The sequence below is a fragment of the Seriola aureovittata genome, chromosome 13, assembly GCF_021018895.1.
Source record: "Seriola aureovittata isolate HTS-2021-v1 ecotype China chromosome 13, ASM2101889v1, whole genome shotgun sequence".
Classification (NCBI taxonomy): domain Eukaryota; kingdom Metazoa; phylum Chordata; class Actinopteri; order Carangiformes; family Carangidae; genus Seriola; species Seriola aureovittata.
In genome coordinates, this window is record NC_079376.1 from 6,086,720 (window position 1) to 6,112,511 (window position 25,792).

A 25,792-nucleotide genomic window follows, 5' to 3' on the forward strand; every position below is an offset into this window, starting at 1 on the left:
ATTTGTTATTGGGCATCGAGAGAATTGCTTTCTACATTAACAGAAGCATAGCAAGGATAAAATATTTTTTTGATAGTTACTGTAAGTCAGTGTAAACGTCAACTTTTTTTGCACCATTTATTGGTAAGCAGTACTGTGTTTCATAAAATTCACAAGTATTAGAGAAAACATTGACATTCCCATTCTTCTGTGATGGATAATAACTAAGTACATTTACCTCAGTAGTGTATGGTTATCAGGTAATGGAATTTACCCATAGTATTTAAATTTTCCTCTCCTTTATACTTCTACTCAACTACATTTAAGTTGCTTTTGAATGAGATGACTGCTTCACTTTAGCCCCCCTTTTGTGACAAACTATTCGTGTCCACCCCAATGCAGGAATGGACTAGCCCATGTGCACCTTTCAGAGAAGGATAGCCCCCCTGAGAGACTCTAATATTGTTTTAGATACAAAAAACATTATGTCAAATTGTTTATTCAACCACCAGTAACAGCCTTCAATGATAATATAGTAAAATTTATAAATACAAACATTATATTCAGGTTTTTTTGTTCCACTATTCCCCTCACTACTACACAACTGCCAGCATATAGTGTAATTTTTTGTCTAGATATTTACGACAGTACGCGAAGGCAGCATGTATTCCAATCTCTGTGTAATTGGCGCCACTTAACGGCGTAAGCAGGAAATGCATGTAAGGTAATTTAACAACAGGCTGAATGAAAGAGCCTTGATATCAATTGCAAAGGCCGTACTTGGCGGTGGCTCTTATTTTGACACACCGAACAGCGAACCACATTCATTTTTTCCGCATTATTAAGCTGCTACTTCACAGCAAGAAGGGAACAACAGACAACAGCGCCACCTGGCTGCACATGCGACCGCTGCATCAGGCTAGGAAGAAAAGCTCCATCATCCTCCTGTGATACGAGCATCGTTTCGGCGGAGATAGGGCATCCTCCCCACCCCCGACACTCATGACTACCGACTAGGGTCGCTCATTAACGGACAAATAGAGGGATATAAGGACAGTATTATGTCGAAGCACCGCAAAGACAGAGACAGCTGGGGTGAGTGTACGTACGACATTTGATATTTCACGCTTTCCTTGACGCACATAGCGTTTTTTTTTTTTATTATTCGTGTCGAGACGAGGGTGTAAGCAACGCAGCCAATTACATATTTATCTTAGACTCCATGACGAAAGGCTTGTTTTCATTTCGACAAAGAATTGTGACCAATGTGTGTTTATTTTGATCCTGACAAAATGTGATGTTTCTGGCAGTGAGAAATACACCATGTTTGTGTTTGTCACTGCAGGACTATCGGCCAATCAAGCACAAGAAAGCACACATTTTTTTTTATAAATATGTTTTACCATGAAATATCCAAAATGATTTCAATAGCCAGCACACAGGAAATATCCTCTTGGGATGGTCCAGGCCACAAAAGGCCTGAAAATAACCTTCTGCTATTATTGAGTTTATCACTGTGAGCCTCTTATCATGGTCTATGGTGCATCTGGCATGAAATTATGTAATATTACATCAGTAAATAGCTTGTCATCACACTCATCACCATCATCTTTGCCCCAATCATTATTGCTATCATCATTAACACCACCACCACCATGATTAGGATGATAACCAGCATCTTGATTGCCACTGACATCACTCTGTGGCCCATGTTATCTTTAAATACAGGCCTGCAAAGGGGGAAAATGACTGAATGACTGTTTTAGGAGTGGATGAAAAAAGGGGGTAAATGCTGCTGTTTGTCATTAGAGAGTTTATCTGGGCTGACCCACTTTAAGCAGACACTGCTCCTGATGTCTTCGGCTGTTTTAAGGGCAGCAGCAACATGATCAGGTTAACCAGGAAGGCTAGTGCCGGGCTTGGGTGAGGCCTTTGCAGGAGATGTGAAGTGAAGCTGACAGTCTTCTTCAGGCCTGAGAGGAAACCTTGGATGATTCCTCCTTAAATTATTCACTGTGCATACTTGGCACCCTGCATTAATCTTTTAGCATCCTTCCAAATTTTGCCTGTTACTGTGCCTTTGTGAGATATATAAGCATGCTTAATATGCAATTACACAATTAACTCAGCATCACAGCCACTGAGATTGACGTGGGTGAATGTGTGTAAGGAATTTTTTTATTCTTCAGCAAGAGATCCTGTTTCTGTGCTTTGCAGAACTTACATCGGCTGATCTAAGTTTGTTGTAGCATTAGAAAAAAAAATTGAAAAAAAGTGGGATTATGGAGCTAAAATTCCCCCAATCTGTGCTTCAGGACGTCATGCAGCTTGCACACTCTACATGAGACAGCAGAGATTGGAAACACACTGAGTCACTGCCTGGAAAGCTCCGGAAAAAGCTCTGAATGCACATGATCTCATTGGATGCTCACAGATGGGATTGATGGCATGGTGTAATTCATTATTGTTATTAACAAGCTTTGCGGGCGAAGCCATTGATCTGGGGCTAACAGGAAGTAATAATGGACTCAACTTTTCCTGTTTGCTCATCTAATGGACCGCTGTGTTTTCTTATCATCTCTGTGAAGAAGTTATGGCTGTTAACTTGCACTTTGCTTGACTTTCTGGTGCTAATTTATGTGGAAAAATATCAGTACACAAATTACTTATCATCAACACTGTTCTGTCTTTGCATACAACGACATTCATAGTTGAAAATATGTTTAGTTAAGGTTCATTTGTCCCCCTTTCAGGTTCATTCCCCTGCCTGCCTTTTTAATCTGCACCCCCTCTGACTTGTCCCCCAGGGTCCCTCAGTGACAAAAATGTCTACGACTGGAGCTCAGAGGAGGAGGAGCCGGATGGACGAGCCCGGCCCGTCCAGGTGCTGCTGGTCAAAGACGACCACACCTTCGAGCTGGACGAGGCGGCGCTGAGTCGCATCCTGCTGGCCGAGGAGGTCAGAGACCGCGACGTGGTGGCCATCTCTGTGGCTGGGGCTTTCCGCAAGGGCAAGTCCTTCCTCATGGACTTCATGCTGCGTTACATGTACAACCATGTAAGTGTCTGGGTCTGTGCAAGCTCAGCTTTCGAATGTGGACCTCCTACCTCAGAACTGCAACAAAAATCTACTGAGAAAAACCAATATGTGATATTTTATTTTTACATAACAGATAATATTCATCTTTTCAGGATGGAAAAGTCAGATGATTTAGCTCATTATTGGATATTTCAAAACTGCATTTAAAGTCACACCTCTCACATTTTTTCAGTGAAGGGATGTTTAAAAAGGCGGCAAGAAAATAATAGGCTGCAGTGCATGAATGAATTCAAATAAAGAATCAATGAACAATGAAATAATAGGTAAATAAACAAAGAGTGTTGGTGCATGTGCACATACGAGCTTCCATATACATTTCTTTATACCGATCAATACAAGATATGTGTATGTGTTTACTAAATGTGCAGTATGTATGTGTGTGGGGAGGAAATGTCTGTGGTGGAGGCTTTATGCACAAGCATGTGTACTTGTTTCACATACAGATGATGCAGTATTCAATATTTAATCCAAAGCAATATAAGAAGATAAGAAACTGACCCACTGAACTAACCCGTCTGATGTCTTTGTGCTCAGGCCTCTGATGTCTGGCTCGGGGAAGCAGACGAGCCTCTGACCGGCTTCTCCTGGAGGGGGGGCTCCGAGAGGGAGACCACTGGGATCCAGATCTGGAGTGAGGTCTTTCTGGTGGACAAGCCAGATGGAAGAAAGGTGAAGTCTTAACTATTCTGTACTATTCCCTGGCAGGATTGAGCAGACTATTACAATACAGTGAGGTACAATGTGACATAATTCAACATGACACAGTAAGATGCTATCATAACCTTTTCCCCATTGCTTTAAAATTACTCATTTTTATTTGTATTAATCTTGGCAACAGCTTTGCCCCTTCTTCACTTCTTCTCGGCTTCATATTCATATAGTTACACACATTCACACTTAGAAACTGCAGGAGGAAGTCAGTTTTTGCATTTAGACACTTCTAAGAAACTTCCGCAACACAGCTGCAAGGCAAAAGAAAGGCCTGAGTGCCATTGGTTGTCAGCTTTAAAACTGACCTCAAAATAATAATAAAGATGTCCCCATACTGTCTTAAATTCAAGATCTTTTAGAGCTGCATTAAAAAACAAACCAACGAGCTCAGGCAGCTGCTTTACTCATTTTTCTTTGCCTACATGTTCCCTGGAGCTCCAGCTCTTCCATAATAATCCACATACTATATTACAACTCTCTTTACTCAGCACAATCGAGGCAGGGGAAACATGCAGACCACCTTGCAGCGCAGGTCAGTGTCTTCATCTGTCTCATTACACAGGTTGCTGTATTGCTAATGGACACACAAGGCACGTTTGACAGCCAGTCGACGCTGAGGGATTCTGCCACTGTTTTCGCTCTGAGCACCATGATAAGCTCCATGCAGGTACGATGACTTTTACCCGTCTGACCCAGCTTTGCTTTAGTGAAGACTATGAATATTTAATCATATGTATGAAAGAGTATAGTACAGTTATATTTTTAGCACTAGCTAGTGACATTGTTCTAGCAATGGCAATATAGCGCCATGTCAGTTGCCCCCCCCCCCCCCCCACACACACACACACACACACACACTTTGGTATGAGCTGGATTGCCATGAAATTTGGTACAAACATTCATGTTCCCCTCAGGATGAATTATTCCAGCTTTGGTGACCCCTTAACGTTTCATCTAGCGCCATCATCAGGTCAAAAGCGTGACTGTAAACTCTTACATGGTTTGTTCTTTGACTGTTATGGAGCAGCGTTAAAGAAATAATACTGTGTATGCATGTTCTGTTTCAGGTTTACAATATCTCACAGAATGTACAAGAGGACGACCTTCAGCACTTGCAGGTAACACTGTCGAACATCACCACTAATGCTCGATTGAGAGCTTAAACAGCAGGGTCCAGATTTGAAACCTGTATATTAGTATTTGGCTGTGTACTGTGGCTTATAGCAGAAACATAACCAACCAGTTGTAATTAAAAAACTTCCACATATATTCAAATTCTGAATTTAAGTGCTCCACAGAAGCTCTTCAGCATCCAAGGGCACAAATATACCTGATCTTTCATAAAAACGACTATGGTACTTAAAGGTCCCGTATTGTATAAAGGTAGATTTCCATGTGTTGTTTGATTATATATCAGGTCTAGGTTCTTTATTAATACTGTGTAAGTATCAAAGCCTCAGTCCACAGAGAAACACACACAGTCTGTATTCAGAAACTGAGCCTTAAAACGAGCCGCCAGGACTTCTGTAACTTTGTGATGTCACAACAAAGCAGTTACCACCCTCAGCCACGCCCCAAGCCCCGCCCGCCTGGACCCACCGTCCGAATGTTTACCTGCAATCTGCTTTACTTTTATTCAATCACTCAGAAATCAGCCAATCAGAGGAGAGGCTCAGAGTCTCTCTTTTGATTGGCTCACCGACCTGTTGTTGATGTAAAACTATATCTTCTTATGGATATCAAACCTTCAAATAAAAGTGTAAAAAGTGGGACGTTTAATCAAAACATTTGACATTGTCTCTGATTTGGTTTTATCCTCATTTATTTCAGCTTTTCACTGAGTATGGCAGACTAGCAATGGAGGAGACTTTCCTCAAACCATTCCAGGTACTGTATAATAGTTTCACTTGCTGGAGTTGCGACACTGTGCTGATTGAAGACAAATGCCTGTAAATGACATTTAAACATTGTTACTGGTATTTATTTTTTAAGCAGCTTGAAATACTGAATTGAGGTTTGTTATGTAAGAGAATTTAATGAGCAACGGAAAGTTTAATCACTGAAAAGGATTTCAAAGTGAACAACTGGCAGCTGTGTAATTACTTGTAGATGTGATTTGACTAAAATCTCCAGTTGTGTCAGTTAGGTCATGAATCACAGTGACATTTTCTTTTTTCCAGTCCATGATTTTCCTCGTTCGAGACTGGAGTTTTCCGTACGAGTTTCCCTACGGACAAGAAGGAGGCATGAAGTTCCTGGAGAAGAGACTGAAGGTCAGTCGTCACTGATGTCACAGGGGTTGAAGGTCAAGTCACTTTCCCTCCTGTCACGTCAGTTTCCACAGCTGCGTGCGACTCGCTGATAAAGTGCAGTTTGAAAGAATCGCAGCGCAGATTCACATGAGGTTGGCAGAACCAAAACTGAATCATGTCTAACGTGTGCTCGTGTCTGTGGTGCAGATCTCAGAGAACCAGCACGAAGAGCTGCAGAACGTGCGTAAACACATCCACTCCTGCTTCACCAACATCTCCTGTTTCCTGATGCCTCACCCCGGCCTCAAGGTGGCCACTAACCCGCACTTTGATGGAAGAATTAAAGGTACGCTCTAGCTGTTTCTTTGATGTTAAGGTTCTCAGTTGAAGTTTGAAATGCAGGCAAAACAAAGCAAATCATCTACCAGATATTAAATATGATTGAATGAATGTTGCTCTTCCTCCTCCTCCCCGTCCAGAAATCGATGGCGAGTTCATAAACAACCTGAAGGTTCTGGTCCCGTGGCTCCTCAGTCCTCGTAACATCGACGTGAAGGAGATCAACGGCAGCAAAATCACCTGCAGAGGCCTGGTGGAGTACTTCAAGGTCGGAAAGAAGGACGTTACTGTGAAGCACACGCGCCGACTTCTGGCACATTAAAAACCACATAGGCTCCATAAATCAGACATACAGCGATACCACGAAGGGATATTCATATTATCAACCGCCATCATATTTCTCCTGCTGTCCCTCTTCCCCTTGCTTTGGATTCACAGTCATATATTGTCTTTTTATCATGTGTAACAGTAACTTTAAATCTCTGTTCTATTCCTGATTTAATTTGTTTCCTTCACTTGTCTTCACTCTTTATTTCAGGCATACATCAAAATTTACCAAGGCGAGGAGCTGCCGCATCCAAAATCCATGCTACAGGTAAATTATTTTTTCACTGTTTTGTTGATGTAGTGATGTTGATGTTTCCATGGCGACACAAGACTTTCAAGTGCAGCTTCCTGCCTCTCCTCACTTTGTCTCAACACACTTTCGAGTCACTATCTATGTTGGTGTATGTAGGATTTAGTTCCTTTTTCCTTCCTTCATATATAGTAGATTTATATAATATTGTATTTTTTTAATTACTCACCTGTGCACCTGTTCTTGTACTTGTGATGCTGTGACTCAATCAGCACTATATTTTCATGTGCTTCCTCTCAGGCCACAGCAGAGGCGAATAACTTGGCAGCGGTCGCAGCCGCAAAAGATCTGTACAACAAGAAAATGGAGGAGGTAGGTGAAGACATGAAGAGGAAATCCCAAACAAATCCCAAGCTGTAGGATCCGTCTTCATTTGTCCACTCTTTCCCGTCCCCAGGTCTGTGGTGGTGATCGGCCCTTCCTGGCCCCCAGCGAGCTCCAGGCCCGACACAGCGTCATCAGGGAGGAGGCCCTGCAGGTGTTTCGGGGGGTGAAGAAGATGGGAGGCGAGGAGTTCAGCCGCCGCTACCTGCAGCAGCTGGAGGGCGAGATCGACGAGGTCTTTGTCCAGTACATCAAGCACAATGACTCCAAGAACATTTTCCACGCAGCCCGCACGCCGGCCACCCTGTTCGTGGTCATCTTTGTCATGTATGTGGCCGCGGGCATCACGGGCTTTGTGGGCGTGGACATCATAGCCAGCTTGTGCAACATGATCCTGGGTCTGGCACTGATCACTCTCTGCACCTGGGCCTACATCCGGTACTCCGGGGAATACCGAGAACTCGGCGCCGTCATCGACCAGGTGGCTGGTGCACTGTGGGACCAGGTAAATCAACAATAACATTAATGAAGTTAAACGCAAAGCTGGCTGTCTGACTTTATCAATACTTGAATCAATACTCGCCAGGTTCAACCTTAGACGGCAGCCAATGAAACGGTCAGGATTTACCTAACGTCTTATTAGGACTCAGGTTTGCTCCCTTACTTTGTTGTAAGTAGACTCAACACAATTTTATGAAATCAGTTTGTAGTTAAATCAATTAATAATCAATTATAGTACCAGAAAAAAAACAGAGCTACAACTGCGAATTTTTTTAATTATTGATTATTCAAATTTTTTCTATAAAGTGTTAGAAAATATTTGAAAAATACCTATCACTATTTCCCAAAGCTCAAGCTGGTCTGTTCAAATAGCTTGTTATGGTCCAAACAACAGAGCAGAACCCAAAGTGATTAAGTGACATTACAGACGACTGAGAAAACCAACGAATATTCACATCTGAGAAGCAGAACCCTGCGAATCTGTGGCATTTTACTAAAATATAACTTAAACAATCAATCTGCTCTCTGCTAATTTTCTTTTTGCTGAATAATCAACATCCCAGAATGCACTACGTACAGCGAAGACGAACACTGCACACTGAGCTGCACCTCCATCAGTATCTGAGTATCATTAAACCACTAGGTGGCAACAGTCTCCTTGGAATCAGTGACAGGATCCATCCAGGCTCAGACCCACCACAGCAATAATGATCTGTTATTGACACACCTTTTTTATTGTATGTGTTATGTTATATGCGCATGTATGTGCTCACACTGTATATATTCTTTCTTTTTTAATGCCTCTGCAGGGGAGCACAAATGAGGTAAGTGGAGCAGTGCTCATGGGAATATTTACAAAAAGCAACTGTACAGACAGACAGCAGGGACAGACCCTCAAAATCTGTAATTTTAATATTAGTAGGAAACTGTGGAGGCCAAGGCACGGATGAATAAATCAGTGACACTTTGTGTGACTTTGCTGCCTCCTCTTGTCACTATTATCCAAGGCTGTATTACAAACTGGGCTAATTGGGCAACTGCCCCAGAACTCGAGGCTTAATTAATGTATTTAGTCTAATTACAACACTGAAAGTCGAGGCCCATGTAATATTCCACCACAGAAAAACTCGAGTGTGTAATTTCCACTTAGGATGCGCTGCCCTCCTATTTTTGTCCCCCTCACTTTTATTGTCTCAGGCTCATCTTCTTGTTCCCTGACTGTCCAGCCACCACAGTCCAGATGCCAGAACATCAGTAAAACTGCTCAGTTATTACCATGTGTTCACAACAATAAGCTTATTGAGAACATTTTTCTTTACCCCTCAGACTCAAAACAGGCTGCCCTATCTTTTTGGTAACCACCGTGTCCTGTCTCTGCTCCACAGGCTCTCTACAAGCTGTATAATGTAGCGGCCAATCACAGGCACCTGTATCACCACGCCTTCCCCGGGCCTCAGGTGGAGGAGGTTGCCGAGGAGCAGGACAAGAAGAGGGACTGATTAGATAGAGACAAGAACACAGCAGAGACTTCCTGGTGATGGACGGGGTAGGAGGGAGGGGGGGGGGGGGGGGGGGGGGGGGGAGGAACATCCTCACCCATCAGGCACTCTTTTATTCTGGTATTGGCGCTGCCCCACCGATACATTCACTACTTTAAACCTAATAACGGATTGTATAATGTTCATGTATAGGCACCTCTTCAGTCAGTGGGTGCGTGCTTTCAAGCGATGGATGCCATGAATCATTGTCTCTCACTTTTTTTGTCTGTGGAAAAAAAAAAAAAAGAAAAAAAATGAACACCTGTACAGACACTGTAGGCGCTCTGCCAGAGGAGACCTCGGCATATCCAACCTCCAGTCAGCTGTTTTATTTCATATCAGACGGGTTTTTCTCACATCATCCCTGTGAAACCGCCCCCATTTGTGACAATTGTTCTGTTCTTTGAAGTTTAGTGCTGTTTATAAGAAACAATATCTAGGATCTGCGATGTTTGAAAGCCAAAATATGTACTGTATGTTAAATAATGAAGCGTTACGAGCATCATCAGCATGGTAAATGGTTAATGTCCGTCATCTTTAAGCTCTAAAACCAGGTATACTTTATAAAAAAAAAAAAATTGAGTTTTAATGGTTGTGACAAAAGTGGTATTGTGCCATAACATGTAAAAATGATTTCACATCCTCTGCAGCCTGGCTACATGCAGACACTTAATGGCACAGTTATTAGTTGTAAACGGTATATTTTGTTCTGTTTTTGGAGGTTTACAGCGTTCTGGATCAGGGAGCAGCTTCGTGCTGGCATGTGCTTTGAAATAACAGCACCGGGTGGAAAGACAAATACGCAACACACACACACACAGTTAATAACAGTTTAAAGTTTACACAACATAGCTGACATTATCTCTCACTTTATAGTCTTGCTTGCAGTTTTGTAATTACGCAGCGTCCCGGTGATCCTCTATATGTGTGTGTTTGGCCTTTTGAGGTTGAAGGGAAAGAGTGTGTTTAGTTTCCATTGTGATGTAGAGGTGGTGGGTGAAACCATTGTTGTGTTTTCTCACTGAATGTTCGAGCAAATCCGAGGAATGTAGCTTTATTCTGCGGCCACCGAGGAAACAGAGCTAGATGTTATTAGGCGGGGCGACAGGCCTGCTCTGGAAAAGGATCCTCATTCCACATCTCTTTCATCATCTTCACACACTTAAGTTGAATCATCTGTGAGAAACTGCTGCACGCCGAAAGAGGCCAGGGCCCCCGACTTTTTGTGTTTTCCAAAGCAGCTTGCATTTGTAAACAAAAGGCTTGTATCGGTGACAGCACTTTTTGGTGTTTGAATACTTTGGCTTAGTAGACTGTTACTGTACTTTTGTAGGATTGTGGTTATTGTTTTTAGCTCATCGAATAACCCTGAATCACGGCACTGTAACACGTCTGCATCACATACAGCTGCAGCATCGAAATGTGTGTTTTTTTTTCTTCACCCCCTCCGTGTAGATCTGGTCACCAACGGTACAGGAACACTGTCATGCACATTTAGCAAGTTTATACTGAGGTTTGACCTCAAGGGTTGAAAATTTAAAGGCACTGCAGCAGAGTGGCTTCTTGAGTCTTCCACAATGTATAATCAACATCAGTGAGGCCTTCACGCAAAGAACCATCTACGTCCAGTTTAAGATTCGAGAGGTTTTAAAAATCCCATTTCTTCGTGGCTGTGCTGTGTCCATTCAAACAAGTCAGAAAAGTAGCATTTGTTTACACTGCGTTGCTCCAAATTAATCATGAATTGAAGATCTGTCAGAAAAGAGGAGGGGGAAAAAAAAAAGCAGATGACTTTTCTTGGATTTAAGAATTCATTCCTAAAACCGCCCTCATCAACATTCAAACCAACTCCGGATATCGTGGGAGCCTCAGTGTACTGAAAGGTCAAATGATTCAACCTCTTGGTGAGCTCTTCCAAGTCAGCACTGCTTAGTTTCAGCACACGCATTGCAAAATTTCAGTTACAAAGAAATAAATAATAAAGTTGGACCAAATTAATGAAAACCAGACTTGAGTAATTTCTTGAAAGATTCCCTGCAGACATGTTTTAAGATATAAAAATACTTACTTACTTAAACTGCTGGACACAAAGATGTAGTATACTTCAATAAGAAGTCCACAGTCAGTGTTGGTGTGTGTGAACTGGAGGGTTCAGGTTCCCACATCATAGTTGCATATTGAACCATGATTGGCTCAAAACTAGTTGTTATGACACAAATTCTTCTTGTACTTGTACTAATGATTAAAGATGAGCACAGAGAAACTTTGTTTCTGCAGCAGATCAAAGTGAAAACAGCTTTCTACTGTCAAACTCTGCACATACGTTATACATTTTGAATGAAGGGGGATTTTAAGCCTGATACACAAAAAGAATTATTGAGATGTGCAGAACATCCTCTGTGGCTCTTACATTATGTAAACCTACAACAATTATTGTTGTGGTCACTTAGGGGCCTCGGGAACAAGCTGTAAACACGTCTGACGTATAATCCCCTTTTAAATATGGTGAACTTACGAGCAAACAGTTGGTTATTTACACATCCAGCTGACAGAGAGCAACATTATCATTCATTTGATGTCATATTTCTGGCCACACGATGAATCCCAAGTCCAACATTCACTCTCTTTTAGCTGTGTTTTGGTCTCCACCAACTCTCCAGGGAAATATCTCACTCTTTAGCTGCTAAATGCTTCTGTATGTTCACCAGCTAGTTGCTAACTGTGTCTGTCTGCTGTTTGCTGATGAGCAGGTAATGTAAAGTGGATTTTTTTTTTTTTTTTTTTTAGAGCATTTTTTTGTCTGAAAACAACAAACATCAACTGTGAGTGAATCAAAACAGTAAAGTTGGAGGCCGGAAAATCAATCGTAAATGCAGATTCTATGTATGACACTTTTCACATTGTCATTGACCCGTTGTTATTATATATATATATATATATATTATATATATATATATATATATATATTTTACATCTCTCAATAAAATCTGTTTAAGGCTCCATGTCGAAGTAAAAGGGGCAGCAAGAGGCCACAACTGTAAAGTCATTACCGTATGTTTCTTCACTGCAGACTTTATTGCTTATGTCCTGTATTTGCAATCCACAACACGAGATATGTACAAACTGATGACACCGCTCTGAAAAGATGTGACGGAGACCTTCCTGCATAGCGAAGGACTCCTTGAGGAGAAGCACAAGTTCTTTACAAACCTATTCTACTGTTACTTAAACACACACCCTTTTAGGATATTCAGAAGTGTATTGATTTGCATTCAGTCTCATATTTTCCACCCATATTTTTCATATTTAAAATGGCTCCTGACACCATTTTTTTTTTATGTTACGGTGTCATAAATTATTTATCTTTCCTAACATTATTAACACATAGTTATAGAACACTAGCACCAGTCTCTACTAGACAAAACCCTGGACTTTAAGACATTTCCGAGTATCTTAAAAAGGTTTTATTTATTGCTAATAAATAGAATAGGCTTCCAAGAACCTGTACTTCCATGTAATCACAAAAGAGATGTGTCAGTCCATAAAAATAAGGCATCACCAAGCCAAGAAATATCCAGAAAGAATGAAACAAGAAGAAACTGAATTGCACTTGTTTGGCAAACTTAATGTGTCTTCTGAAGTGTTTTAAAACGTTCCAGTAGCTTATTTATGTTTCATTATACACACAAACACAAGAATATTCCTGACTTACAGTAATGCCAAAGAGCCGAGAGATGCTCAAACCACTGCATCAAATGTGATGCTTCATCCATCAAAAGGTCTTTAAATAAAGACGTGTTTCATATCAAAACTTAAATATCGGTTAAAGTTTTGGTGGATTGTCTCATAAAGCATACAGTATGTCATTAAAAAAAAAAAAGAAAATGCACACTTTATGTTTAATGTAAAAGAGTGTGGTTTCAGTTCATGAGGATAACAAAGCAAAGGAAAAACAGTCATGAAGTATTTCATATGGGAACAAATTAGAAGAAGCTGCCTGTCGTTTTCTCCCACAGGAAAAAATGACGGAGTAGCTGGTGTATACACGATATGGGCAGACATTGTAAAAATGCTGCGTTTTATTTATTTAAAAAGGCACAATCTCAGGATGGTTTGGAACAAATATCCAGAGTTTTTCAGACTCTGTTCTCCTCAGTCTTAAAAACTAAAATCCATACAGCAACTCAGTTCTCAGGGCAGTGGCTGGAAATGGCACCACGAGCAGTCTCCCCAGATGTAGCACATTATAGGTTTTTTTGTTTCTTCATTGGAGTGTTTTTCAGTCACATGGTCATTCATAAAATGAGTGAATTGAAGTGTGACATGGGGGGGAAGAGGGCCCCCCGCCAATGTGTGTCTTAACTTCCTGGCTGATATATTTGGATCAAGCGAAGGCACAGATGTGTTTGGTAAAGAGGCAATTAAGAGTCAATCATGATTTCAAAGGAAAACCCTGACCGCTCCCAAACTGTGGAAACCTCAGAGAGGTGTGGCCGCGCGGCGTCCCCGCTGCACACACACGTCACATGTTCCCCATGAAGTTCTTGTTGGGCTGCTGGGCGTACCACTGCTGCCGCTGTTTGCGAGCCTCCACCTCGGACAGCAGCGCCTGTCGGTACGCCTCGTAGGATTTGACAATGTGCTCCAGCTCCTTCATGAAGAGCAGCTTCAGCATGCCCTGATACGTGTCCAAGTCTGCCAGCTGGAACAACTCCCATTTCAAGATGTGGTCATACCTGACATAGAAGGGAAGAGACTGGTGGTAAATAATCAGAATCACCATCTATCAGCACCATAGAGCCATGTTATGAAATTCAATTTTAAATGGATAAGATTTTTTGCTCATCAATCTACATTCAGTAACCTATAACCACAAAGTGTTTTTTGCAGATTTATTAAAAATCAAAAACTGAATTCAGTCCCTCCAAAGTATGGTGAGGTGTAGCCTCTGTTTTAATTATCGTTGAGAAGTGAACCTGACTGAACTCCACCTGTGGAGAACTGAACTGTTTGAACATAGTTTTGAAAGGCACACGACTATGTATATAAGGTCCCACAAGTCACGCCGCATTTCAGGACATAAACCAACCCATGAAATCCAAGGAATTCTCTGCAATAAAATTGTGGCAAGGCATAAATCAGGGAAAGGGTATAAAACCATTTCTAGGAGCAAGTGGCCTCAATCATTCTGAAATAAAGGAAGTCTGGAACAACCAGGACTCTTTCTAGAGTTGGCTGTCCAGCCAAACTGAGTAACTGTGCAAGAAGAGCCAGAGGTCACTCTGAGTTTCAGACGTCCTCTGCAGAGATGGGAGAACCTGCTGGAAGGTTGTCCAGCAGCATCCCATCAATCAGGCCTTTATAGCAGAGCGGCTGGACTGAAGCCACTTTGAGTAAAAGGTGTGTGACGGTTCACTTGGAGTTCGCCAAACGGCAATTAAGGGACAAGTGAGGAAAAAGATCCTCTGATCTGATGAGACACAAACTGAAATCTTTGGGCAGAGCTCCAAAACGCTGCCCAACATCAGACACCTCACCACATGGCTAACACCATCTCTACAGTGAAGCCTGGTGGTAGCATCATCATGTTATGAGGGAAGGATGAATGCAGCCAAATACAGAAAGGTCCTTGAAGAAAACCTGCTGCAGAATTCATGCGACCTGACTCTGGACTGTAGCGACCCTTCACCTTTCAGCAGGACAATGACCTGAAGCGTGCAGCCGAGACAACGCTGGAGTGGCTACGGGACAAGTCTCTGACGGTCCTTCAGTGACCCAGCCAAAGACTCAAGTGTATAACGTCTCCTGACAGCCAGCAATCAGATGCAATAACATTTCATAACTTCTATATGAACCTATCCATTCGTGTAGTACTCACTTTAGTGGTGCACGGGCGTACACCTGCAACCAGTCTGGGATCTCAGCCGTGTGGTACGGGTTAGCTGGCACCAGCACCGGCTGGTTCCTCTCTGCGGGGCGTGGCTGATAGGTCACAGGAGGTGGTAGTGGTGGGGGCTGGTCATAGCGAGGCACACTGGAAGACGCAACATAGTATTTATAGGTCACTTTACTCCTATCAAACCGATATGCACAACTCAACAAAATGGGCTGTTAAACCATAAGTAAGTAGCTTTTTCTTGGTGCATCTAAACCAGCAGGAACATTTTCTACTGAGTTTTTCCTTCGAATAGTTCAGGAATTAGTCGTAAAATGAGGAGCCAAAGCATAAAAAAAGCAGAGGTGGAAAACAATGCTGTTAAAACAAAATGCTTCAGTTTTCAACGACATACCTCGGAGCACAGGGGTGGCGATACTGTGCCCTCTTGTTGATGTGATCCACGTAGTAGACCCCGAACTCAGCTGACTCCACCTTCTCCCAGCCTGGAGGGAGCCCTTCCCTCTCCAGAGGGTGGCTCCAGTGTGTAGTGTTAGTGTTGTGGTCGATGTAGTACTTCCTGCCACGGATGGTCCAGTCAACGGTCCAGCCGGCCGGAAGTGGGAGGTCCTCTCCCGTTAGACTGGAGAGGTTCCCCAGGGACTTGGCCTGTATTCGACCTATGCCTGAGGAAAACAAACATTTCTTTTTAGAAACCTAGAGGGAGGTCGAGAGATAACTGAACAAACATACAGCACAGCAGCTGCCAGCTAACAGCACCTCTGGGAAAGACTTAATATTTTTTAAAAATTTGTTAAAAACAGCATGCGTGGGAAAATGTCATTTAAAGGAGGGGAATGATGTACAGCATTTTAAAGGTCACTCTAATGTAGCAACTGTATGTACAGCAGGAAAAGAAAGGAGTGTGATGAATCACTTCTTAAAGCATGACTGTGAGCAGTGATTGTGAACAGGGTTGTTTAATCTCCTCGACTCTTTGACTGTTGTGACGGAGCATCTTATTCTGACGGACACCGTTTGATGAATGGTAGGAAATGGGAGTGTTGTTACTTTTGGACAGGAAGGCAGAGATCTCTGCATGGCCAGACATACACACAGGGGCTTTCACTGGAAGAGAACAAACCGCTCACAAACACTGCAGACAGCCGAGTGGCCTCACTCAACAGGTCCTGGACTTTTACTGGTGAATAATGTCAGCAAGGCATGTCGAGCCAACAGCTGCGGGGACGAGTTAGACTGAGTGAGAAGTATGGTGACTCAAAATGAATGAGCCTGCAGGGACCCACAAAGGGTTGAAAACACCAGAGAATGTGCGGCGAATGAAGCATCTCAGCAAAATGGCGGCTACAATCTGATAAATTCTGCACGAGAGTGACAGCAACAGAGCTGGAGGTCTTTGCCAGCTGCTGAGTGAAGGGACGGAATGTGCGAGTGCTCTGCAGAAATGCACTCCTCCTCCTCATCCGCCACCACCTCATCATCATCATCATCATCATCATCATCTCTGCCCTTTTCTCCAGAGAAATGGCAGAGCGCCACACTCTCTGCAGACCTAAAGCTCTATGCATTTCACTAACATCACTGGATACAGCCAAGAGTAGACTGCTGTATTTACAACTGGTGATAAAGCAGTTAAAGAATAAAACAAAGTGAGTAACTTAATGACATCAGGTCAGTGGTCACTGAATCCATGAATTACCAACAACAATTTTTGACAGCTAATTCTGTCAGCCAAATTATTCATGATACACAAGGCTAATGGATTTTAGATTTTACTGCCTTGTTAAGAGAAAAATTCCCAGATCACTTTGACCTGGACTAAACGCTTCCAGCAACCAATTTGTTGTGTTTCCTGTTGCAACAAGGTGCTTTGTCCTTTTACTGTGCATAGTAGAGATAGACTGGACAGTATATTAACTTAGTGCAGCTATATCAGTACTGATGTATATAATCAGTCAATAAGTAACAAAGAATTGCAGACTAGAAATGCCAAACTAGGTTCAACAGCGTCACCAGTACTTTGTTTATCTACCAGTTGATCTTTTAACTGTGAAATGTCCCACTCACTATGTATCACTGTCACGATCTAATAAAGAAAAGAAATTCAAAAGGATGTGTATCAATATTGTTTGTGCATGTTATGTCTTTATGTTAAAAATAAAATCCTATTGGTCAATATCTCATAAATCAGATTAAAAGATTGTTTGATGGGCTCTATTAACAGGGATATTCTAGCAGCAACCACAGCTCAGAAATGCTTCTGATAGATGAAAGGAGAATGGAGATGCAATGCAAATGTGTGGCTAATCATATCATTAATGCTCATGGTGATTATGTGTAATAATCAAAATAGAACAACAAACAGTAGTGTTTGTTGTGCAAATGGCGTTTGTATAATGCAGTTTTTACCCATATTTTATATCATTAGCCAATGTTCAGCATTTCCATTCAAAATTAGCACCAGTAAACAGTTATTTTTAAACAAAGATGAATATAACCAACATATATGTGGAATAATAAAAGGAAGTGTCAGCTGATTATAGGTAGATGACTCCTGCAAAACATGTCTGCTGACAAGTCATTAGCCTTGTGTGCAATGTAACTATACACAGAGCAGTACATACACCGATGATTCATGCTTGTGAGCACGCTGAGGCTGAGACATTTGACTGGGGGCGGTCTGCAAATTACTAGTTTGCCAGCAGAGAGATTCAGCAAACACAGAGGTGAAAAATGCAGAGCCCCCTAATGCTTGTTTAACTTCACTCCAAACAAGGCTCCATGATATGTCATAGGTGGGCCAGACATAATACTAAAGCATGTACGCGACGTCGATGAGTCAGCCACAAAATAAAAGGTTCTCTATCATTTGGGGCGGGGGTGGAAAATTCCTATGACCCCCTAAATTACACTCTTGTGTCATACTAATATTTACAATGTAGAGCACATTTAATTCCTCAGAAAAAACTGAAATGAAATTGCTCTTTTGAGCCGTTCAGTGACCACCACCACCAGTCTGCATTCCCTTCAGAGAGGCCTGTGTGGTCCAAAACTTATCCAAAATGCTTTGGCTTTTCAAAAACAATCATACATTGGTACTTTAGCTGCTACATTTTGTCTATACACCAAAGTCTACAATGTTTTCTCAACTTATTCTTCAAAAAAGGAAAAAATGTATCTGAAAAGTTGTAGGCTTGCTGGTGCGATTGTGATTTCACTCACACTAAAACATGACTGCTCCACTTTCATACCACAGAATTTGCAGAGAAACAGCAATAAAAACACAAACTTAAGTCCCTGAAGAGAGACCAGGACTGCCTGCCATGTACTTTCCAAAACCATGTGTGCAGTCCAAGCATGCAATTCCAGACCTTTGTCAAACTCTGAATTCTTTCTTACTTCCAATTCCTTCCAAGTCCATTAAAAAGTGAGAAGCAAAAACACAATTCATGTTTACCTGAAGGGGGTCTGCTTGGAGCTGGGGGCGTGTGCTGTCGGGGAAGTCTTTGGAAGTTGTGTTCATTGTGCTCATAGTATCTATAGTCCTCAGGAAAGCGGTCCGGGACCCTCCTGGGCTGGCGCTGCTGCTGCTGCTGCTGTTGTTGGTGCGACTGTTGGTGCTGCTGGCTGTCATAGTAAGGTTCAGAGGAGTAATAATACCGGGCAGCATCTCCATTCTCAGACATGGGGCTCACGTCTGTGAGGAAGGACTGTGAGGAGCCTCCATATTCGTGGGGCAGATCCCCCAGACTGCGAGGCAGGTATGGGGGTGCTGACATGCGGTGGCTCTCTCTGCGGGCCACCTCATGAGGGGGCCTCTGCACAGGGGCCCGGAGGAAACTCTTGTTGCGGGACACCACGGGCTCCCGGCTGGGTGCCACAGGGTAAGCAGAGGGCCCCATCTCTGGCAGAGGGACCTCTGTGCGTCTGGGAAGAGTGGGTCCATGGCGGATGAATGAGGGCATAAGATCTGCAACCAGATGAACAGGGCAACTCCAACTGTCAATATTAGTCAAGTAAACACAGATGTAGCACCAATAGGCATTGGAGGAATCTTACTAAATACACTTACTTAAGCACTATGAACTACTTATGAACAGTTTTAAGGTACTTGTATTTTACACCTCTACATTTTTACTCCACAGCTATCAATGCTATAGTCACAGGCAGATAAATATTGAACATACAAAATAAAAGATGTAAACTTTAACTAACCAAAGGGTAGAATAAAAGGTAAAGTAGATTAACACCTGGAACAACTACAATATAAAAATTCCAGTTGCACTTCAATGCATCAATAATGCAATGACATAATACATTATAAGAATAACAGGAGCAATTCAATCTGCATGATGAGACATTTAAGTACATTTTGCTGATACTACTTTCATACTTTTAATTTCAAATCCAGGACCTTTACTAACAATGTCGTACTTCACAGAATAGAAAACAGCTACTTTAACTTGAGCATATGTTAATAATACTTCTTCAGCCACTCCTACTAATGGGAAAAACACTAATGATACAACAGAAATTACATGTCAGTTAAAGGGGCACTTTTTTCTTTTTAACAATCTCTTTAACATCGTTCAGACACACCAAAACAGATGACAACACTCATTCAATGTCTACCACTGGACAGATGTAGGCTAACTAGCAACAAACCTGACTTTTCAGTAAACTGCTTGATTATAGCGTCAGGAAACAATTACAAATAAAAGTACTTTAACTCCAAAATATGTTTAATTGGGGAGTTTATAAGGTATAAGTGTTACCGTGATCTCACAACTTTCCTTTAACTCTGCAGCTGATGTCAATGTAGCAATCTGATGAACACTTAGCTAGCAAGGAACTAGTTACCAGGTTAGCAGGCTTGTTTGTTTAAAGAAACAGCGATTAAACAGTTGGTTACAAACTTATGGGCCACAACAATGACGCAATATGTCTCCACTCATTCACGTCAGCCTGTTGGTTATTGTTAGCTTGGTACTTTTTCGCAGTTAATTTAAGTTTCGTTGGCAGGCTAACCGATGCTAACTTGAGCTAGCTGGCTAACTACTTGTTGCGCTTACTTCTCAGGAGCGGCGACGTTTCCTTCTTCACATATTTCCCGTGTACCTCGGCTGGTTTCGACGCTTCGTTTTTACTTTTCTTTCGTGAGAGCATAACTCAAGGCTCGGAAACATCAACAACACGGCGCTGCAATTTCATGGCACAATCCCTCGACTCTGCAACCGTCCCGTTCAGTTTGCAAAGCGCGGAAAGTCGACATTTTAAGCTTCAGATTAGCTAGCGGCAAGTTAGCCAGCTAACTTGGGCGACTGGGAGCGTCTTTCCTGCGGCGGTCCGGTCCGCACTGAGCAGCGCTCCACTCCCACCGCTGGCCCTCACTGGGAATGGTTACGACACAGTCCTGCCCATCTGCTAACTCACCTCCTGCAAGCAGACAGCTGAGCACAGACGCCAATGATGTTGACAACTCGGCGACACAGCTCATCCATCATTACAACACATAACTGACAGCAAACGGAGATGCGACCTTTGCACTTGGAGCGGCTAAAGAATAGGTTTGCTGTTGTCCAAATTCAGGTCAATAAACAGCGTTTGTTACATTTGGACCTAATGGACAAAAGTGGAAATACTTCACTGCAAAGAGACCCTCATTGAAAATGTCACAAAGTACAAATGTAAAAGTATCCAAGCTAAAAGTGCACTTTGCAGACTGGCCCCATGTCAGTGTTGTATAAATATATTTATTGGCACATTATTTGTTCAGGCATTTAAAGTGTAAGCACAAGATTAATTTTAGGTCGAGCTCATTTTAAATGCTTTATACACTACTAAGTGACATACTTCATGCACAGATCAAACGCTTGATGTTTGTAAATGTATGTAAAATATTAAAAATAATGTAAAACATGAAATATAACCATGCAAATATCTCACCTTAAGTTCAAGTACAGAACTTGAACAAAACATGCTTAGTGTCTTTCCACTGGTGCTTGAGGAAAATTTAAATAATCAAATACGAAATCAAACCAAACAATTTATGTATTTTATTTATACTGAAAACACAAAACATTACCCTGTTTTCAACTTTAGTGCTTACTCTGCAGCAGTTCCAAAGACAAGGTCCTTCACTTGAATCACAAACATTCATCATGGCACAGTCTTCAAGTACAGCTTTACATATTGCAACAGATCATAGCTTTGTATTCAAATATAAATAGCTTGTCATTGCCTCTTGCCAGACATTTAAAGTCTAAGTAACATGTAGTGTTACATGAAAGCAAATACCCTGAAAAGGTCACCGGATTATTTGGATTATTTGACGTTTCTGTTTACATGATCTTACCACTGACAGACAGGTTTCGGTTTCTTCTTTACATAAGGGCTAGAGAGGAAAAAGACGGATCAATACAAGTAATCTCTTTGACCACATAGACAAAAGAACACTTATATAAAAAGGTGTTTACTTCAGTATTGCTTTTCTCTTTTGAGAAAGAAGTATAGTGTCATGGTAAAATATTTACTCATTTACTTGTAACAGCTACTGCTTTGAAAAATAGTTTATAATTATAAATAACTGTAAAATATCATGTTTTCTTTACAGTCTAACCTTGACATTTAGTTCTTCATAGGTCCAACACAATTTAAGGTAATTATTGCTCAGAATAAAACAAACATATACTGCATATTTAACACAGTAAAATTTAGGCTAAAACATGTCAGTGGACATGCAACAAAAAAAAACTTTTTCTTGTCCATTTGGCTGGAAGTGTTGCAGGAGTGTTCAATAAAAAACATATTTTAAAAAGGCAGAAAAAAGACTTAGTAAATAAACATTGCAGTTTATGGTTGACTTTGGAGTGCAGTTAATGTCCTGAGTACCTCTGGGTGTTTAAGGTGATGCATTATGAACAATTATAGTGGTACGATAGTGAGGAAAGGGCCGATGGGTTTAGATCTCGCACTATCTTGTTAAGGCTGGAGATCTTCTCTTCCAGCAGGTAGTTCTTCTTCTCTGCGATTTTGTGCCGCTGGTCGGTAACCTCCAGAGCTTCCAGCAGCTGGGCTCTCTCAACATACAGGTCTTTGATCACCACGTCTGCTCTGCCATTCTTGCGAATCTGGAAAAGTCAGAGAAAGTCGATTATAAAAGGCTTTGATAATTCCATTACTAATCCAATTTCATGTTGCCTGCTGGAGTCCAAATAAAAACATTGCCCAGCCAGTATTATCAGCTAGTGTTAGCTTGTTGCGATATATCAGTTGTCGGCCGATATGTAGCAAAGAAATTGTGGCACACAGAGAAAGAAGGTGCATCTGCACTGATTTAAAAACTGTCACCATTGAATCATTTTTTGCCCAACTGTAAAACATCCTGCTTAGTAACTATAATGCCTTCGTCACAATTCTTTAATAATTACATTGAAGTTATTTTTTAATCAAACTGATTGTCAAGTGTTTGACACTCAGATCTCAATTATCCTGTCATGACCTCCCTCCAAGAAAGGGCAACCTTCACATATTTTTCAAATGGAGGGAAACATCCTGGATCTACATTTTCTTTTAAAGGACCCAAACTGATTATTTGCTAATTCACTTTATGCTACGACATGTCGGTATTTTGAATTTGGGTTAGAATTTTGTTGCCATTTTCCTTTTTTAAAGAGGTCCTTTGTTTTCTCATGAAATAATTTGACAGTTTCTGTAGGTTTGATTATTTTTTTTGACTAGTTAACATGTTTGGCGAGGATGATTTTATCAATTAATGATGTGGTAATTGTCTCAGGAGATTTGACATTTGGTTTTTCTTTTTGATTGGCTGCTACAACCTGTCGCTTTAGTTTAAAGATGTTGTTTCCCACCGTGAATTTGATGCCTGACATGTTGCATTTTCTTGGAGAAAAACAACAACTCGATTCTGTTTTTTTCCACTTTTAAAAATCTGGTTCAAATTTTCTGTAGCTATTTGTGCAAAACTACTACAAAGTTCCATAATTGTATTACTTTTGAAAATCATTCAAAATTGTGTTTTTGTTTTTTATGACAATTTTTTTTCTTTTACAAGAGATATCAATGAATTTCTGTCTGATGGATATGAGCTTTTTGAACTGACCTGCTCGTTCAGCTGAGCAACTTTCTCTCTGAGCAGCAGCTTGATGTTATGCAGCGACAGTTCAATTTCCTTCATACGCTCCTCCATATTCTGCATCTTCCTCTTCCTTTCATCCTGGTGACAAGACAATGAGTGATATCATCAAACTGCTGCATCAAATGCAAGAAAATTAGAATGAATTTCAAATATCTTGCCTTTGAGCTGGTGCAGTCAGAAACAACATACAGACCAAATTCTTGTGAGCTAGGTGCTTTATTTTCTCTTGATTTCTGCATTAAATGAGATCTAGTACATTTCTAAAGAGAGGACAACACACTGAAAAAATAAATAAAATATAAATAGGTATAAAATTATGCCATGTATTCCAGATACCTCTACAAAAAAATAATTTAATGCATAAATAAAATAAACCCTGACATGATTCTACTGAAAATAAATAAAATAAAACAAATAAAATACATTTGAGTCTATACATGGTGCAAAAAAAAAAAAGAAAAAAGACTCACTATATGACTCAAAAACCAAAACACAGATATGACAATAATAGATATGACACATTACACTAACAACCCACTACTGGGAAAAAACAATGATTTGGCTCACGTGGAATTTCTAATAATAAATACCAGATAAACATTCAAAGTTAATAGTTGTGTGATGTGTTTGAAACATAACCCAGAAAGTTGTGATTCACTTTGGTTGTGCAGCAGCAACACAAACAGCAACACACAGACCCGGGACACAAACATAACGTGGACAGGTAGCTTGAAGAAACATTCAGCTAGGTGTAGTGTCAAATACGAAATACAGACATAAACAAGAAGAGACAAACAGTGAAAACTTGGTACCTTCATTAAGAAATCTCTATAAATGCTGAGTGGACACAGACAGTGACAGTAACAGGTTGAAAATGCTTGATTGTTAGAAAAGGCTCAGAAGGCTGTCAGGCACTAACCTCGCCTCAACGTCAACACTCCTTGATGATCATAAGGCAAACTGTCAAACAAGATTCAGCCTCTGAGGAAATATATATTTATACCCTGTCTCAGACAATAGTAAATGGTACAAGTGCACAACAGAACATTCCCAGAAAATACACCCTGTAATCAAGAATTAAAAAGTCCAAAAATGAATGTTTGTCAAGATGCCACATTGTAATCAGTAGATATGGATGTTACATTTTGTACGGCATGTCTTACGAACTTTAAATTTTCAATGGTAATGTCATTTTTAATCCCATGGGGAAAACACCAGGAGTCTTTTCTGTGTTTTCCTGCCACCTAGCAGCAGGGAAATACAATTACACATTCATGCCCTTTGAAATCGGGCACCACATTTGTTCAACCTCCTATAAGGATGCAGAAAGGGCGGCATTATGTGCTAGAGTCAGATCTTTGCTCCAAAACAAAGCAGAAGAAGAGCAGAATATGAAGAGAGCAGTCTTGGAGGTAAAAGAGCAGAAAGTGGAGAGCAGGGAAAGGCGCTGGTGTTACAATCCACCGATCCGCCGGTAGCTGTCTGCGTGAGCCGCCCGCTGCTCCGCCATCGGGCCCTGGAGAGAAAAGGCAGGTAGACTTCACCAGAGCTCTACCCTCTCCTCTAATCCTAAAAACCTACACAGGGCGGGTCAGTTCACAGGCCTGTACACAGGCTTCAGGGGTCGCTACATGTGCGTCCAACACTAAATAAATAAAGACAACTTATGAGAAGTAGAAGAACTATCAAATAACCATGTAAATAAATACAGAAAAAAATACACAACCGTGAAATTGTGAAATAATCCTAGAATGGTTTTTGACAATTTAGAGGACAGTTTAATATTTTGTCTGTATTTATTCATATTTCATTCATTTCTTCAGTCTCCTAAAGTTACTTCATTGAAAACTGATGTTCACTGATTTAGTGTTGAACTGAGAGGTGACTGCCAGCTGGCAATCATTACACAGGAAAACCACGTAATGTACACTCATTATTTTTTTATTACGAGATCCCATTTTATACAACAGTTGTGTATACTATAAATCTATACTAAGATTTATGCCAGTTTAAAAAAAGTTTATCAACTCTTATGAAGCTAGAACAAAAAACAAAAATAACTATAGTAGATAAAAAAAGGCTCATACTTAATATGGATTACAGATTTTACTGTATATAATTAATTCACTGAATTACAGTACACGTTTCATGTGTTAACATGTAACATCATCTAACGTGAGTTGATGCAACAACGTAGATTTTGTTTTATTTGGGTTATGTTTCTTTATATCTGTATATTATGTTCAAGTTTGCATGTATGTGAGGCTGTGTATGATTATTTTATTTTATTTCCATTGTAGAATATCTCCATGGACACTATGTCCAGAAGTCATCATGTCATCATGTTTGGTTAGCTG

At 41.0% G+C, this 25,792-nt stretch overlaps 3 protein-coding genes across 9 annotated transcripts in view; 1 reads left to right on the top strand and 2 right to left on the bottom strand.

Moving 5' to 3' along the window:
- Nucleotides 1-738: 738 nt before the first annotated feature.
- Nucleotides 739-11,385, top strand: atl1 (atlastin GTPase 1). 4 transcript variants are annotated; one of them, XM_056394019.1, is made up of 14 exons: nt 742-1,080; nt 2,787-3,037; nt 3,614-3,748; nt 4,353-4,457; nt 4,858-4,908; nt 5,621-5,677; nt 5,971-6,063; nt 6,250-6,388; nt 6,522-6,649; nt 6,920-6,976; nt 7,259-7,330; nt 7,416-7,847; nt 8,653-8,667; nt 9,229-11,385. In XM_056394019.1, the coding sequence occupies exons 1-14, from the start codon at nt 1,041-1,043 to the stop codon at nt 9,340-9,342; spliced, it is 1,689 nt and encodes a 562-aa protein (XP_056249994.1). In that variant the 5' UTR covers nt 742-1,040; the 3' UTR covers nt 9,343-11,385. The 4 variants fall into 4 exon arrangements, with proteins under 4 accessions (XP_056249996.1, XP_056249997.1, XP_056249994.1 ...); XM_056394020.1 differs by having other exon boundaries at nt 743-1,074; XM_056394021.1 differs by lacking the exon at nt 8,653-8,667 and having other exon boundaries at nt 739-1,080.
- Nucleotides 11,386-12,433: 1,048 nt separating this feature from the next.
- sav1 (salvador family WW domain containing protein 1) lies at nt 12,434-21,230 on the bottom strand. Its single transcript, XM_056394024.1, has 5 exons — nt 20,350-21,230; nt 18,735-19,247; nt 15,672-15,942; nt 15,260-15,415; nt 12,434-14,117 (listed from the first exon to the last, which is right to left on the bottom strand). The coding sequence occupies exons 1-5, from the start codon at nt 20,441-20,443 to the stop codon at nt 13,904-13,906; spliced, it is 1,248 nt and encodes a 415-aa protein (XP_056249999.1). The 5' UTR covers nt 20,444-21,230; the 3' UTR covers nt 12,434-13,903.
- Nucleotides 21,231-21,318: 88 nt separating this feature from the next.
- Nucleotides 21,319-25,792, bottom strand: part of nin (ninein (GSK3B interacting protein)) — a 29,413-nt gene continuing 24,939 nt past the window's right edge. For 3 of the 4 annotated variants that reach the window (XM_056394008.1, XM_056394006.1, XM_056394007.1), the window contains 2 exons: nt 23,400-23,513; nt 21,319-22,407 (listed from right to left, as the gene is read on the bottom strand). In XM_056394008.1, coding sequence (XP_056249983.1) covers nt 22,192-22,407; nt 23,400-23,513 — 330 coding nt within the window. In that variant the 3' untranslated portion in view covers nt 21,319-22,191. The other variant, XM_056394009.1, reaches the window with a different exon arrangement.